Source organism: Danio rerio, chromosome 25, assembly GCF_052040795.2.
Source record: "Danio rerio strain M-AB ecotype USA chromosome 25, GRCz13ab, whole genome shotgun sequence".
In the NCBI taxonomy this organism is placed as follows: Eukaryota; Metazoa; Chordata; class Actinopteri; order Cypriniformes; family Danionidae; genus Danio; species Danio rerio.
The window spans coordinates 9,269,229-9,285,000 of NC_141045.1; the positions used below are offsets into that span (position 1 = coordinate 9,269,229).

Consider the following 15,772-nt stretch of genomic DNA (forward strand, 5'->3'; position numbering starts at 1 on the left):
CCTATTCTGTCAAGTCGTTGGGTATCAAAATAAAAATATGTCATGGGACTATTGTGCAGTGGTTTTTATAAGGGACTTTAATTAGCCAAATTTATTGCTTTCTGTTTTTATTTAACTCTTCTTTGACAAATGGAGGGGAAGGCTAAGGTGTGGGAATGTGATTGAGCTTTTATTTCATGAGTAAAATGTTACACCAATCCAATTTCCATCATTTGTTCAGGACATAACTAAAGGGTTTCATTATTATATATTAGATTGGTGATGCACAGACAATAATGGTAAAAACTATTTGCTCTTTCTTTTCCTCATATGCACCAATGTCTTGCCCAGGATGTTTTCCTCAGTGCCCTCCAGAAACTCCATATTTGCTGGATGAAACCATGACTTGTGTTAAAGAGTGTTACTGTATCTATAATGGAAAGCAATTCACTGTTGGATCAATAGTGTACACCATTGAATACAAAAAAGGAACATGTGCCAGTGGAGTATGTATAGAAAATGGGGCAATAAAAAATATTACAATGGATTGTCCAACAACCACTCCTTCTACCACCACTACTGTAACCCCACAATCTACAACAACAGAAATATTTATCTCTACAACTCCTACAGTGACAACCACAACTACAACTCCTACAATACCAACTATCACTACGATAGTTACTCCACCATCTACAACACCAGAAATATCTACCGCTACCTTTACAACTCCAACAGTGACAACCATAACTCCTACAATACCTACTACCACACCACCACCATCTACAACAACAGAAACATTTAGCACTATCCGTACAATTTCTACAGTGACAACCTCAACTCCTACAATATCTACAATTACTATTACCCTAACAACACCTATTTGTCATTGGTCAGAGTGGTTTGACAACAGCCAGCCCAGCACAGATGTTGAAGGACAGGAAATTGAATCCATCAAAGAATTATGGGAAACTAATAAAATTCCCTGTGAGATACCAGACAAAATTGAATGCATGTCAAATTATGGTGATAAAAACTATACAGGCCAGAACTGGAACCATGATCAAGTAGTGTCCTGTAATACATCTTTTGGATTATTATGCTCAAACCTTGATAATGCATATGAAGCTTGTGATAATCATCTAATACGTGTATGTTGCAATGGATCACTAAGTACCACAAGTTCTACAATATCAACTACCTCTACTACTATAACACCACCATCTACAACAACAGAAACATCTACCACTACTTCTACAACTCCTACAATACCTACCACTAGTACTATAACACCACCATCTACAACAACAGAAATGTCTACCACTACCTTTACAACTCAAACAGTGACAACCACAACTCCTACAATACCTACCATTACTACTTTAACCCCTCCAACTTCAACAACAGAAATATCTACCACTATCTCTACAACTTCTACAGTATCAACCACAGCTCCTACAATACCTACTACCACTACTACTGTAACGCCACCATCTACTACCATGGAAATATCTACCACTATCTTTACAACTCCTACAGAGACAACCACAATTCCTACAAAACCTACTACCACAACACCACTATCTACAACAACAGAAATATCTACAACTCCAACAGTATCAACCATAACTCCTACAATAACTACTACCACAACACCACCATCTACAACAATAGAGATATCTACCGCTACCTCTACAACTCCTACAGTGACAACCACAACTCCTACGAAATCTACTACCATAACACCACCATCTACAACAACAGAAACATCTAGCACTATCCGTACAACTTCTACAGTGACAACCACAACTCCTACAATATCTACCACCACTACTACGCTAACAACACCTATTTGTCATTGGTCAGAGTGGTTTGACAACAGCCAGCCCAGCACAGATGTTGAAGGACAGGAAATTGAATCCATCAAAGAGTTATGGGAAACTAATAAAATTCCCTGTGAGATACCAGACAAAATTGAATGCATGTCAAATTATGGTGATAAAAACTATACAGGCGAGTACTGGAACCATGATCAAGTAGTGTCCTGTAATACATCTTTTGGATTATTATGCTCAAACCTTGATAATGCATATGAAGCTTGTGATAATCATCTAATACGTGTATGTTGCAATGGATCGTTAAGTACCACAAGTTCTACAATATCAACTATCTCTACTACTACAACACCACCATCTACAACTACAGAAACATCTATCACTACTTCTACAACTCCTACAGTTTTAACTACAACTCCTACAATACCTACTACCACTACTACTGTGACACCACCATCTATAACAACAGAAATATCTACAACTCCAACAGTGACAACCACAACTCCTACAATACCTACCATTACTACTTTAACCCGCCCATCTACAACAACAGAAATATCTAGTGCTACCTCTACAACCCCTACAGTGACAACCACAACTCTTACAATATCTACTACCACTACTACTGTAACACCACCATCTACTACAATGGAAATATCTACCACTATCTCTACAACTCCAACAGTGACAACCACAACTCCTACCATACCCACTACCACCACCACTGTTACACCACCATCTACAACAACAGAAACATCTACTATCACAACTCCAACAGTGACAATCATAACTCCTACAATACCCACTACCATTACTACTGTAACAGAACCATCTACAACAACAGAAATATCTACCACTACCTCTACAACTTCTACAGTGACATCAACAACTCCTACAATACCTACTACCACAATACTACCATCTACAACACCAGAAATATCTACCGTTACCTCTACAACTCCTACAGGGAAAACTGCAACTCCTACAATACCTACTACAACTACTACTGTGACACCACCATCTACAACAATAGAAATATCTACAACTCCAACAGTATCAACCATAACTCCTACAATAACTACTACCACAACACCACCATCTACAACAACAGAGATATCTACCACTATCTCTACAACTCCTACAGTGACAACTGCAACTCCTACAATACCTACTACAACTACTACTGTGAGACCACCATCTACAACAACAGAAATATCTACCACTACCTCTTCAACTTCTACAGTGACATCAACAACTCCTACAATATCTACAATCACTATTACCCTAACAACACCTATTTGTCATTGGTCAGAGTGGTTTGACAACAGCCAGCCCAGCACAGATGTTGAAGGACAGGAAATTGAATCCATCAAAGAGTTATGGGAAACTAATAAAATTCCCTGTGAGATACCAGACAAAATTGAATGCATGTCAAATTATGGTGATAAAAACTATACAGGCGAGAACTGGAACCATGATCAAGTAGTGTCCTGTAATACATCTTTTGGATTATTATGCTCAAACCTTGATAATGCATATGAAGCTTGTGATAATCATCTAATACGTGTATGTTGCAATGGATCGCTAAGTACCACAAGTTCTACAATGTCAACTACCTCTACTTCTACAACACCACCATCTACAACTACAGAAACTTCTACCACTACTTCTACAACTCCAACAGTGACAACCACAACTCCTACAATACCTACTACCACAATACTACCATCTACAACACCAGAAATATCTACCGTTACCTCTACAACTCCTACAGGGACAACTGCAACTCCTACAATACCTACTACAACTACTACTGTGACACCACCATCTACAACAACAGAAATATCTACAACTCCAACAGTATCAACCATAACTCCTACAATAACTACTACCACAACATCACCATCTACAACAACAGAGATATCTACCGCTACCTCTACAACTCCTACAGTGACAACCACAACTAATACAATACCTACTACAACTACTACTGTGAGACCACCATCTACAACAACAGAAATATCTACCACTACCTCTTCAACTTCTACAGTGACATCAACAACTCCTACAATATCTACAATCACTATTATCCTAACAACACCTATTTGTCATTGGTCAGAGTGGTTTGACAACAGCCAGCCCAGCACAGATGTTGAAGGACAGGAAATTGAATCCATCAAAGAGTTATGGGAAACTAATAAAATTCCCTGTGAGATACCAGACAAAATTGAATGCATGTCAAATTATGGTGATAAAAACTATACAGGCGAGAACTGGAACCATGATCAAGTAGTGTCCTGTAATACATCTTTTGGATTATTATGCTCAAACCTTGATAATGTATATGAAGCTTGCGATAATCATCTAATACGAGTATGTTGCAATGGATCACTAAGTACCACAAGTTCTACAATATCAACTATCTCTACTACTACAACACCACCATCTACAACTACAGAAACATCTATCACTACTTCTACAACTCCTACAGTGACAACCACAACTAATACAATACCTACTACAACTTCTACCGTGACACCACCATCGACAACAACAGAAATATCTACAACCCCAACAGTGTCAACCACAACTCGTACCATACCCACTACCACTACTACTGTTACACCACCATCTACAACAACAGAAACATCTACTACCACAACTCCAACAGTGACAACAACAACTCCTACAACATCTACTGCCATTACTACCACAACACCATCATCTACAACAACAGAAATATCTACTGCTACATCTACAACTCCTACAATCCCTACCACATCACCACTATCTACAACAACAGAAACATCTACCGCTTCTTCTACAACTCCTACAGTGACAACCACAACTCGCACCATAGCCACTACCACTTCTACTGTTACACCACCATTTACAACAACAGAAATATCTACCGCTGCCTCTACAACTTATACAGTGACAACTACAACTCCTACAATACCTACTACCACAACACGACCATCTACAACAACGGAAATATCTACCGCTACCTCTACAACTCCAACAGTAACAACCACAACTCCTACAATACCTACCATTACTACTTCAACCCCTCCATCTACAACGCAAGAAACATATACCACTACCTCTACTACTCCAACAGTGACAACCACAACTCCCACAATACCTACTACCCTTACTACTGTAACACCACCATCTACAACAACAGAAATATCTACCGCTACCTCTACAACTTCTAAAGGGACAACCACAGCTCCTACAATACCTACTAACACTACTGCTGTAACACCACCATCTACAACAATAGCCACTACACCGGCTTTCATTGTGTACACGGGGCCCCCTCCAACCCCCTCCCCTTCACCTATGCCACAGCAATTAAACACAACTACAACAACTACCACTTGTTTCTGCATATACAATAATGTAAAATACCCAGCAGGTACGTACTGCCCTAATTATTTATAAAAATGAAATTGAAAATGATACATGTTGAACATTATTTTTTTAAATTTATTTTAATCATAGGGTCAACTTTCAACCTACTTGATAAGTGTTATTCTGCTTATTGCAACTCATTTTGCTCTGTTGTACAACAGATTAATTTTGACAACAGCACGGTAATAAAAGAAGCTACTTACAGTCCTCATACACACAAAAAAGACATGAAGTTATCACCCATTTTTACTAACCTTCGTTTGTTAATATTATTGAATTGGTTTATTTATAACAGACAGACGCATGCACTATCAAAACATGCAAAAATGGAACAGTCACATCAAATCATGTGCAGTGTGACCCAGTTGTAGTTCCTAAATGTGTCAACGGCCTTGGACCTGTGAAGGTGTATTATAACAACCGGTGCTGCTATAAATATGAGTGTGACTGTGAGTTTATTTTGTTCAATTCAATCTTAAAAGTACTAAAACTACATTGTTTTTGGCAGTGCCTTATATTTAACTCCTGTTTCTTGAGCCAACAGGTTTGTGCAAGGCATATGGCGACCCTCATTATAGATCTTTTGATGGACAATATTATACTTTTCATGGAAACTGCACTTATGTGTTGATGGAAGAAATCATCCCAACGTACAATATCAGTGTTCATCTTAAGAACTATTATTGTGATGTTGTGAAACGTATTGCATGCACCCAGTATGCAATTGTTTATTACAACTCTTACAAAATCCTGCTGAACAGCACTGATGATAAAGTGGTCCATGTAAGTATCAGAACTCACTGTTTCTTGAAAAAACAACTAGATTATACTTTCTACTATTAAAAAAATACATTTGCTGAAAGACAAGCCTACTGTGAGACCCACAAACCACTTTTACCCACAAAAAACAAAAGTATCACCCACTGCTAAATGATTTCTATATATAAAAAGTAATTAAGAGTAGGGCTGTGCAATTAATCGAAAATCCGATTTCGATTTCAATTATGGCTTCTAACGATTATGAAAAACCATTAATCGAGATAAACGATTATTCCATTATTTACCACCCTCTGTCCAGTTGTCCTCACTTGTTGCTCTTAAAAGCACAAAAGACCGCATGCTTATGTATGTGCGGCGTGCAGACAGTCACGTCTGTTTCACACCGCAAGCGTCAGCGGCGAGTGAGTAGAGCGTGCGCAGCGCGTATGTCGAGCAGTAGCAGCACGCAGGCGTTTGCCTTTCACACCAGCTGCGTCTGCAGCGCGCAGCTCTTCGGCAGCTGCTGCTGAAATCAACCTATCTCTTTCTATTCTATGTAGTTACCCATGTCTCTCTATTTACAAATACACTTTTTAATCTTTTCATCTGCACCAAGGCCCCTCCTTTGCTGTTACTTTAACCTGCAAATGTTTATTTTACAAATTTTATAGATCTAATAGTACTGTATGCTTCTCAAGCTAACTTATATGAGAACTGTCTACAGTCAGAAGACAATCGCCTGTGATATCATGTCATTTGTTTTATCAGGTTGCTGTAGACCTAGTTATAATCATATTTATACAATACAGTTATAATGATATTTACACATGATCAAACTAGTGTTACTTTCTCCGCTTCAGTGATGTCCAGCGGCAAAATAACAGCTTGTTAATTAATGGTCGTGCAGATGATGAGACGGACAAAAGTAACCAATGCATGCCATTCTTTTACTTATTTTCGTGTTGTCAGATTCACAGAGCAAACAGCTCTCGGTAGGAATAACTCGAGTGAACATAAAACAAAGCCGATTAAAACTTTCTTGCTCTGCTCAGCTGCACAGAACACAGCGAGCTCACATAATCCAGCATGCGTGTCAAACTACACTACCCACAATACACTTCGCTATGGACTACAAATCCCGTAAATATTCTATTTCCCCTCTCCTACAACACTAGTGTGCAAATTAAGCAAAGCTGATACTAAAATTGTTTTACATTTGGTTTTGTAGTTCTGGCCTAAATAAATTTGCCGTTTTAAATCGTTTTAAGTTCATTTGAATGACTATATATAAACCATTTGACATTATTAACGCATTTATTGGGTAAAATTGCTACTTTTTACTGTCATTCATTGTGTTTTGGTCATTATCAATGCACTGTCATTTTAATTGAGCGTGAGCAGCACGTCAAAAATAGACCCAGCGCCGAAACTATCGCTGCACTGCTGCTTCGGCGACGCTCACGCCTTGCTCTGACGCGCTGCTGCTGTGTGCAGTATGAAAGCTCTCATCTGTTAACATGGACGCCGAAAACACACGCGCTGCTCACGCTTGCTGACGCTTGCGGTGTGAAACAGGCGTCAGAAGCATGCGCTCTGCACTTGGTCTCATTCGCACATTGTGACGAGCAGAGAGCACACACATCTAAAGTCATTAACGCGAGCGCTTTAATGTTCAAATAGGTGTCAAAACGCGGTATTTAGTGATTATTCATATTAACCCTCATTTTGTAATAAACAAACGAGTTGAGAATCAAAAGACACGTGAAAGTGACAGAGACCATTAAAGTGACAGAGCACAGCTGCCGCCTGTTTTATCATGATCAATAAAACAACGAGAAAATCCCTCTTTGCTCTTGACTGAAGACTTTTGTAGCTAAAGTGTTTTTCTTACGGTGAAGATGCTAAAAGCACAGTTTGTTTCATATTTTTATTCTATTTTATTTATTTCTCTTTCCTTTGCAGGGAGGAAAATAATATATGCAGTTGAAGTCAGAATTATTAGCCCTTCTGAATATTAGCAACCTTTTCCCCCAATTTCTGTTTAATAAAAAGAAGATTTCTGAACATAATAGTTTTAATATCTCATTTCTAATAACCGATTTATTTTATCTTTGCTATGATGACAGCTCATAATATTTTAGTAGATATTTTTTAAATACAAACATTCAAATTCAAAGTGTAATTCAAAAGCTTAATTAGGGTAATTAGGCAAGTCATTATATAACAGTAGTTTCTTATGCAGACAATCAAAAATATATATTGCCTAAAGGGGCTAATAATATTGACCTTAAAAGAGGTTTCAAAATGTTTAAATTTGCTTTTATTCTAGCCAAAATAAAACAAATAAGCCTTTCTCCAGAAGAAACATATTAGAGGAAATACTGTTAAAATTCCTTGCTCTGTTAAACATCATTTGGGAAATATTTATTTGAAAAAAAAACTCTCAGGAGTGCTTATAATTTTGACTTCAACTAATAATCGTTTGGAATAATCATGATTACAATTATGACCAAAATAATCGTGATTATGATTTTTTCCAAAATCGAGCAGCCCTAATTAAGAGACATTTTTTTCAGTTCTGCTATGAGTTTGCGCTGCAATACTGCACTATGGCACTTAATACAAAGCATTATCATCTGTACATTATAAATGTTTTCCTTTAGGTCTATGTAAATAATCAAGTGACGATTCCAACATACATCACTGATAGATTCATTATCACCACCACTGGCATAGCAGCGACTGTGAACATCACTGATGTAAACGTTCAGATTACAGTCAGTGCTACAGAAGTCTCAATCAGACTCCCGTTTTCCTCCTTCCGTAATAATACAAAGGGACAGTGTGGTGAGTATACATCTCTGCTTTGTTCAATTGTGATGGAAAAAAGAATATTTTTACATCTCACAATGCAAATGTTTATCATCAAAACATGTGATGTATCAAGCCAAGCATATGAAAACAGATGTTAACAAACTCATTTCGAGAGGAGCATGTGATATGATTGATAGCGGCTGGTCTCTCATTTGTAATCAGAAATAATCCAATCAGATTTATTCAAGCCTGCAATAAATTGACGCATTTCACCCTACTGTCATATCTCCATTAGAAGACCCCCCTCCACCCCATCTCCTCCTTTTCCTCCTTTTACCAGGAGGAGATTTCGAGACATATACCGCCCTGGGCTCAATTATCTCCGAGCTCAGGGTTCTCCCCTGGGACAGCATGCCAAACCTGCTAATAGCCTCAATCAATATCTAAGGGTTAACTCTTGAATTAGAACTAGCCAGAACAAAAAAAATAAATAAAAATTAATAGATTTTTAGAGTAGTTATGATAAATGATGTAGATTTTTGTTTTTAAGAGTATTTTTTTATCTGATGGTTCTGTCTAAAATATTTATTGGTTAATTTTAAACTGATTTGTAATATGTGTTAAATTAGCTTAAAATACAGTTTGTTCTTGCATATAACATTTTAAAATTCTGTTGATAATTACAGGTTGTTGCGACAACAACAACACAAATGACTGCCAGTACCCTAACGGAACAATCAACAGTTTATGTGAGAAAACTGCAGCATTTTGGAACGCTTCTGAATGTACACCTCCACCCTCACCTCCGGTTCCACCTATACCTCCAGTCGTACCTCCCTGTGAAATTCTCAAGAGCAAGTAAGGCAAAGGACAAACAGAGTTTGATGCTATTATGGCCATTATTAAGAGGGGTGCACATAACTTTTTTGGTCCATTTCTCAAGGGAGAACCATGTTGCTCAATCCTCACACTCTTCATGGCACATCCATCCTGTCAAATTCAAATGGAAATTCCCATTTTCACAATGTTGCATATTAGCACATATGTGACATATTTTTTTTTTATTCCTGTAAAATCTAAACATAAAACTAAGCAAAAATCTAACACAAACTTCTAAACCTAAGGTGGCTGAGTGGTTGGTATGTTTGGCTCACAGCAAGGTCACTTGCGTGAAGTTTGCCTGTTCTCTGCTTTTCTCCTCACAGTCCAAAGAGATGTATTAGAAGTGAATTGTATAAGCTAAATTGCTCATAGTGCAGGTGTGGGCAAACTTGATCCTGGAGGGCCAGTGTCCTTTATAGTTTAGCTCCAACCCTATTCAAACAGACCTCCCTATAGAGTTCAAGTGATCTTGAAGACACTGATTAGTTTTTTCAGGTGTGTTTAATTAGTGTTGGAACAAAACTCTGCAGAGACACCGGCCCTCGAGGGTCAAGTTTGCCCATCCCTGTCATAGTGTGTGAATGGGTGTGTGTTTGTTTCCCAGCACTGATGGTTGTATTCTAGGTGCTGGGTTGAATCAGCACCTCTAAGTCCAAGACCATGGTGCTCCACCAGAAAAAGGTGGTTTGCCATCTCCAGGTTGGAGGAAAGTCCGTACCCTAGGTGGAGGAGTTTAAGTATCTTGGGGTTTTGCTCACGAGTGAGGGAAGGATGGAACGTGAGATTGACAGGCAGATTGGTAGCAGTCCGTTGTGGTAAAGAAGGAGCTGAGCCGAAAGGCAAAGCTTTCAATTTACCGGTCAATCTACATTCCTACTCTAACCTATGGTCATGAGCTTTGGGTCATGACCAAAAGGACAAGATCTTGGGTACAAGTGGCCAAAATTAGTTTCCTTCCCAGGGTGGCAGGGCGCACCCTTATGGATAGGATGAGGAGCTCTGTTACCCGGGAGGAGCTCGTAGTAGAGCCGCTGCTCCTACATGTCGAGAGAAGTCGGCTGAGGCACCACAGGCATCTGTTTCAGATGCCTCCTAAACGCCTACCTAGGGAGGTGTTTCAGGCTTGTCCCACAGGGAGGAGGCCTCGGGGAAGACCTAGGACACCTTTGAGGGACTCTGTCTCTCGGCCGGCCTGGGAACACCTCGGGATCCCCTGGGAGGAGCTGGAGGAAGTGTCTGGGGAGAGGGAAGTTTGGGAATCTCTCCTAAGACTGCTGCCCCTGCGATCTGGCCCCGGACAAGTGGTTGAAAAAGAATGAACAAATGAATGAAAACTTAAAGCGCTTAACACATTTTGGGGGGAATCTCCACATCCACCACCAGTGGCTCCACCTGGATGACGCGACGGCAGCCATTTTGCACCAAATCGCACACCAGCTGATTGATGGTAAAGGGACAGAGTGATGAAGCCAATTATGATATGGGGATTGTTTGGAAACCATGATGAACAGAGGCCAGTGGGCAAATTCGGCCAGGGTCAAACCCCTACTTTTTTTTCGAAGGACATCATGAGATTTTTAACAACTCATCTGAAAGATGATGCTCACAGAGCAATATAGAGTCCCCATCAATATACTGGGGCGATAGGACCCTCAAAGACCACAGTTGAGCACCCCCTGCTGGCCTCACTAACACTACTTCCGGCAGCAACCTAGATTTCCCATGTGGTCTCCCATCCAAGTACTGACCGGATGCAACCCTGCCTAGCTTCAGTGGGTGACCGTGTATATATATGTATATATATATATATATATATATATATATATGTGTATGTATATATATATATATATATATATATATATATATATATATATATGTGTATGTGTATATATATATATATATATATATATATATATATATATATATATATATATATATATATATATATATACATATATATATACATACACACACACACACACATATATATATATATACACACACACACACACACACATATATATATATATATATATATATATATATATATATATATATATATATATATATATATATATATATATACATACATATATACATATATGTAAATGTGTGTGTGTGTGTGTGTGGGATCAGCTGCAAAAAATGGATGGTTTTATTGGACTAAAATAGATGCTAACACATGCTTGACAGTATTTTCTAGAAACCAAAAATTTATCAAAATTAAGTTTTTTTAAACAAAATTATTCAGATGCCAAGCAGTTGATACACAGAGACATGCAGAAGAACACAAGATGGCGCCATTATACCATGCTGGTTTTTAGGAAAGATGTAAAGTTGGCATGAAATCAAAATGTGCTCTTCTGTGCCCTTCATTATATTGTAGAAACGTATTTGCCCTCAAAATCCTTAGTCAACACCATAACTTTTTTTTTTACTTCGTGCCAACTTTAAAAATAAAAGAGCACTTCTTAAACCAGAGAAGCTGAACATGTTTTTTTATTTATAAACATAATAGACACTTGTTTTCCATTGAACTGTTTTATTGTTGTGCTTTTTTTTTGTTAATAATTAAAATTAACCAATAATCCATCTATAAAATTGAAAAATGACCAACCCCCCCCCCCCCCCCCCCCCCCCAAGGTGTTATGTGACCACACAGCCAGATCCACCTAACCAGGAGCAGATATGCTAAGCTTCTCTGTTTCATGGGTGTGTGAACATGGCTTTTATTTTATGAGTTATTTTATTATATGAGTTTATTTTACTAAGGCATTTGTAGCTCTGAAAGTCCACAGACCAATACGCTGAATGAATTAAAGACCGTAAAAGTGTGGGTCCAATTTCAGTGATCTTAAAAAGTGGATGAGTCTTGTCTACCCACATACAATGATTCCAACACCCATTCGTAACCAAACCCTACTAGAACCTACACTTATATTACAAATAACAATATATAACTAGCACAAATTATTTTACACTGCTAACATTTGTAATAATTATCCTACCAGTGATGCATGGCAACAGTGTTGGTAAACAACAGCACTTCACCAGCATGGTATCTGGTTCGTATTTTTTATTTTAATCACAGTTATGTGCACTTTTTTATTAAGCAGTATTAAATCTAACACATTTTTGTGTAGTATTACTCTATTAAGGTCTGTGTTTATTTTGTATTTTGTTTACAGTGTGTTTAAAAGCTGCCGTGATGTCGTTCCCTTTGTTGAGTATTATCAAGCATGTAAATATGATGTGACCACTTTGGGAAATGAGTCTTATGGCTGTGCTAGTGTGGAGTCCTACGCACAACTATGTGGCCGTAAATCTATCTGTGTGGACTGGAGAAGCTCACCTGAACTTAAAGGGCTCTGTGGTATACTCACTAACACATTCATGATTGTAGTAATGTTTACTTGTAATGTGTGTATGCTTGCATTTGATTTTACTTTCACTGTTGTAATTCATACATTGTGTCTGACGAGAGTCTTGTCTTTGGTTTCTTGAACAGATTTCAAGTGTCCTAGTACCAAAGTCTACAAGGCATGTGGACCGAAAGTGGAAAAATCCTGCAGTACATCGTAATACGCCTCATCAAAATCCAAAACAATTCAAATATGTGCATTATTTTTAGCACTATGTCTTCGTCACTGACAAATCTGTTTTTTAACTAGATACAATACTATGTATGCGGATACACAATGTCAAAGCAACGATTGTAACCAAACATTAGCAGAAGGTTGTTACTGTCCTGATGGCCAATATCGGGTTAATTTGGCATCAAATTTGTGTACAGCTTACTGCGGTAAGAAGTGTTTCTTTGTTAACTTTTTTGGATTGGTGGTTTAATGCACCATATATCATATTTTAATTTTGGTGGTAATTTTAGTTTGCTCTTTGCAGACTGCATCGGCCCTGATGGATCACCTAGAAAGGTATGTCACGTTAATTAACATTACTACAATAGTCTGTCATGGTGAGTGGGAGGGAAAGGACGAGGAATTAATCGCAGGACAAAAGTATGCGTTTATTAACGAAAGAAATAAAACAAAAAGGCAACAAAAACAACCCTGAGAAGGGGGAAAAGTCTCAATTAACAAGAAAAACTTGGCTACGCTGGTAGGAAAGGGCTGGAAATAGCAGGGCTGGACAAGACATGACACTAGGGATGGCTGACGTGAAACTGACGTTTCGACACAGTGTTGAGATCCCGAAGCGCAAGTGTTTCGAAACACTGCACCGAAGCATGATTTGAGACACCCAGGTCACGTGACTAAAGTGTTTCGAAACACCTGGTCACATGACTAAAGCGATTCAAAGCATTGATCATTTCTGAAGCGTTTCGAGACCTGGAGAATATGCATTTGACTAACATGGTCAATTTCAAATTTCTAACTCGTATGGCCTAGTTGACTGTGCGTGTGCACGATGTAGCTGTGCTTTAAATTAATTTTGGGTTCTAATCCCGACTAGAACAAATACTCCAAAATCATGATTTTCTGTATTTTAATCATGTTACTGTTTGATGGTGTAGTCTAGATAGGATACAGCTGCGGATACGCCATCAATTTAGCATTATTTTTGTAACACTGTAAAACAATAATTAATATTTTTACAGTACAGTGATGGGTTTAGGTTTTAGATAGACGTTAATAAAATACAATGGGAAATTTAATTAGTAATATAAATACTTATTGTTAACTTCTGGCCACAACTTTATCTGATCTAGCAACAACCCTGTTTTATGACCAAAACAATATGACAAGAACGCTGTCGAGACCGCATGTTCGGAACAATAACAAGAGACAGGACTCACAAGACATGACCAGTGCCCGGACTCTGCCACAGAAACAAGAATTAACCAAACTGAAGTGGCAGAATCCTGACATAGTCACGCCCCATTCACAGGGGGCGTTAGCTTCAATGCTTCCCATTCACTTTGAATGGGTGACGTCAGGCATTGCCGAATTGCATTGTGGATCCGTTGGCGCCGCTTCAGAGGAGTTGCTCACTGCAGAAGTTGGGACTTGCTCAACTTCCGCCAACGGAAGCGTCAGCCAATCAGATCGCTGTATGCAAATACACCAGCTCAGACAGTGGCCAATTGCTGACTAATTTCATTGGCTTACGCTGCTATGACGATCACGTCAGCCCCAACTTCAGACACGCCCTCTGATAAGTGTTGACGCTGAAGCCCCGTGTGAATGGGGGGTCAGGCTTAGCAACAAAACAGCAGTACTATTTTCTTAAAAACATCTTAGCTGTCCGCAGGAATTAAAGGGGGAAACTGTACATACAAGATGTAAAATAAGTCTCTGATGTCCCTAGAGTGTGCATGTGAAGTTCTGAATTTGAATTAATTTCATTCAAATTTTGACTGCAAATGGGAATTTTAGAAATAACTATTATCAACATTTTTCTTCTACAGCCTGGAGAAATCTGGACCTATCAGTGTTACAACTATACATGCCTTAATACCGGTGTCTATGTGAAAGTTCCTGTAACGTGTCCAACTGTAAATATGTGTGGTGATGGATACAAAAGCGCTGTTGAAAACTGCTGTCCAACTTGTGGTGAGTCTTCAAGATTTGATAAACCGTCAAAGAAATCGTAATTCAAAATGAGATCAACTCTCAGTAAAGTATAAGCAGGTAACAACTGCTAGCATTGTGCATGGGTGAGAAATTAAGACATCAAAACAAGTCCTTAATGGACAAATGATTCACTTACAGTAGTTTGAACCAGCTGGCCACAGACTCCAAACAAACATGGGAACGCTTGATATTTCTGGACACATGATACAATCATTCAATAATATTAATTGAAATATTCTTCATCCATTCAGTTTGTGATTATGAGCAATGCCTTCAGAAGAAATGCGATGTGGGATTTGAGTTAGGCTTCAATAAAACTGAAGGCAGTTGCTGTCCACCCTGCGGTAAGTATCACATTTTAAAATAATTTATCTAAATCTTTTCAAGCTTCCAAAAAGAAAAGCACTTTTTCTCCCAGTAAAAATAAAGCAAAATATAATTAAGTGGAAATTTCAATTTGAATAATCAAGAAAAATGATTGCTTTTCATGCTGAC

The 15,772-nt window shown here is 38.3% G+C and overlaps 1 protein-coding gene across 1 annotated transcript in view; it reads left to right on the plus strand.

Annotated features, from left to right (window-relative positions):
• Positions 1 to 15,772, plus strand: part of LOC137489326 (uncharacterized) — a 49,972-nt gene that overhangs the window by 23,497 nt on the left and 10,703 nt on the right. Inside the window, exons 27-38 of the mRNA XM_087311681.1 lie at positions 331 to 5,235; positions 5,322 to 5,413; positions 5,527 to 5,680; positions 5,776 to 6,014; positions 8,654 to 8,837; positions 9,491 to 9,662; positions 12,875 to 13,059; positions 13,195 to 13,264; positions 13,358 to 13,488; positions 13,587 to 13,618; positions 15,112 to 15,256; positions 15,529 to 15,621. Coding sequence (XP_087167807.1) covers positions 331 to 5,235; positions 5,322 to 5,413; positions 5,527 to 5,680; positions 5,776 to 6,014; positions 8,654 to 8,837; positions 9,491 to 9,662; positions 12,875 to 13,059; positions 13,195 to 13,264; positions 13,358 to 13,488; positions 13,587 to 13,618; positions 15,112 to 15,256; positions 15,529 to 15,621 — 6,402 coding nt within the window. The remainder of the gene's footprint in view (positions 1 to 330; positions 5,236 to 5,321; positions 5,414 to 5,526; positions 5,681 to 5,775; positions 6,015 to 8,653; positions 8,838 to 9,490; positions 9,663 to 12,874; positions 13,060 to 13,194; positions 13,265 to 13,357; positions 13,489 to 13,586; positions 13,619 to 15,111; positions 15,257 to 15,528; positions 15,622 to 15,772) is intronic.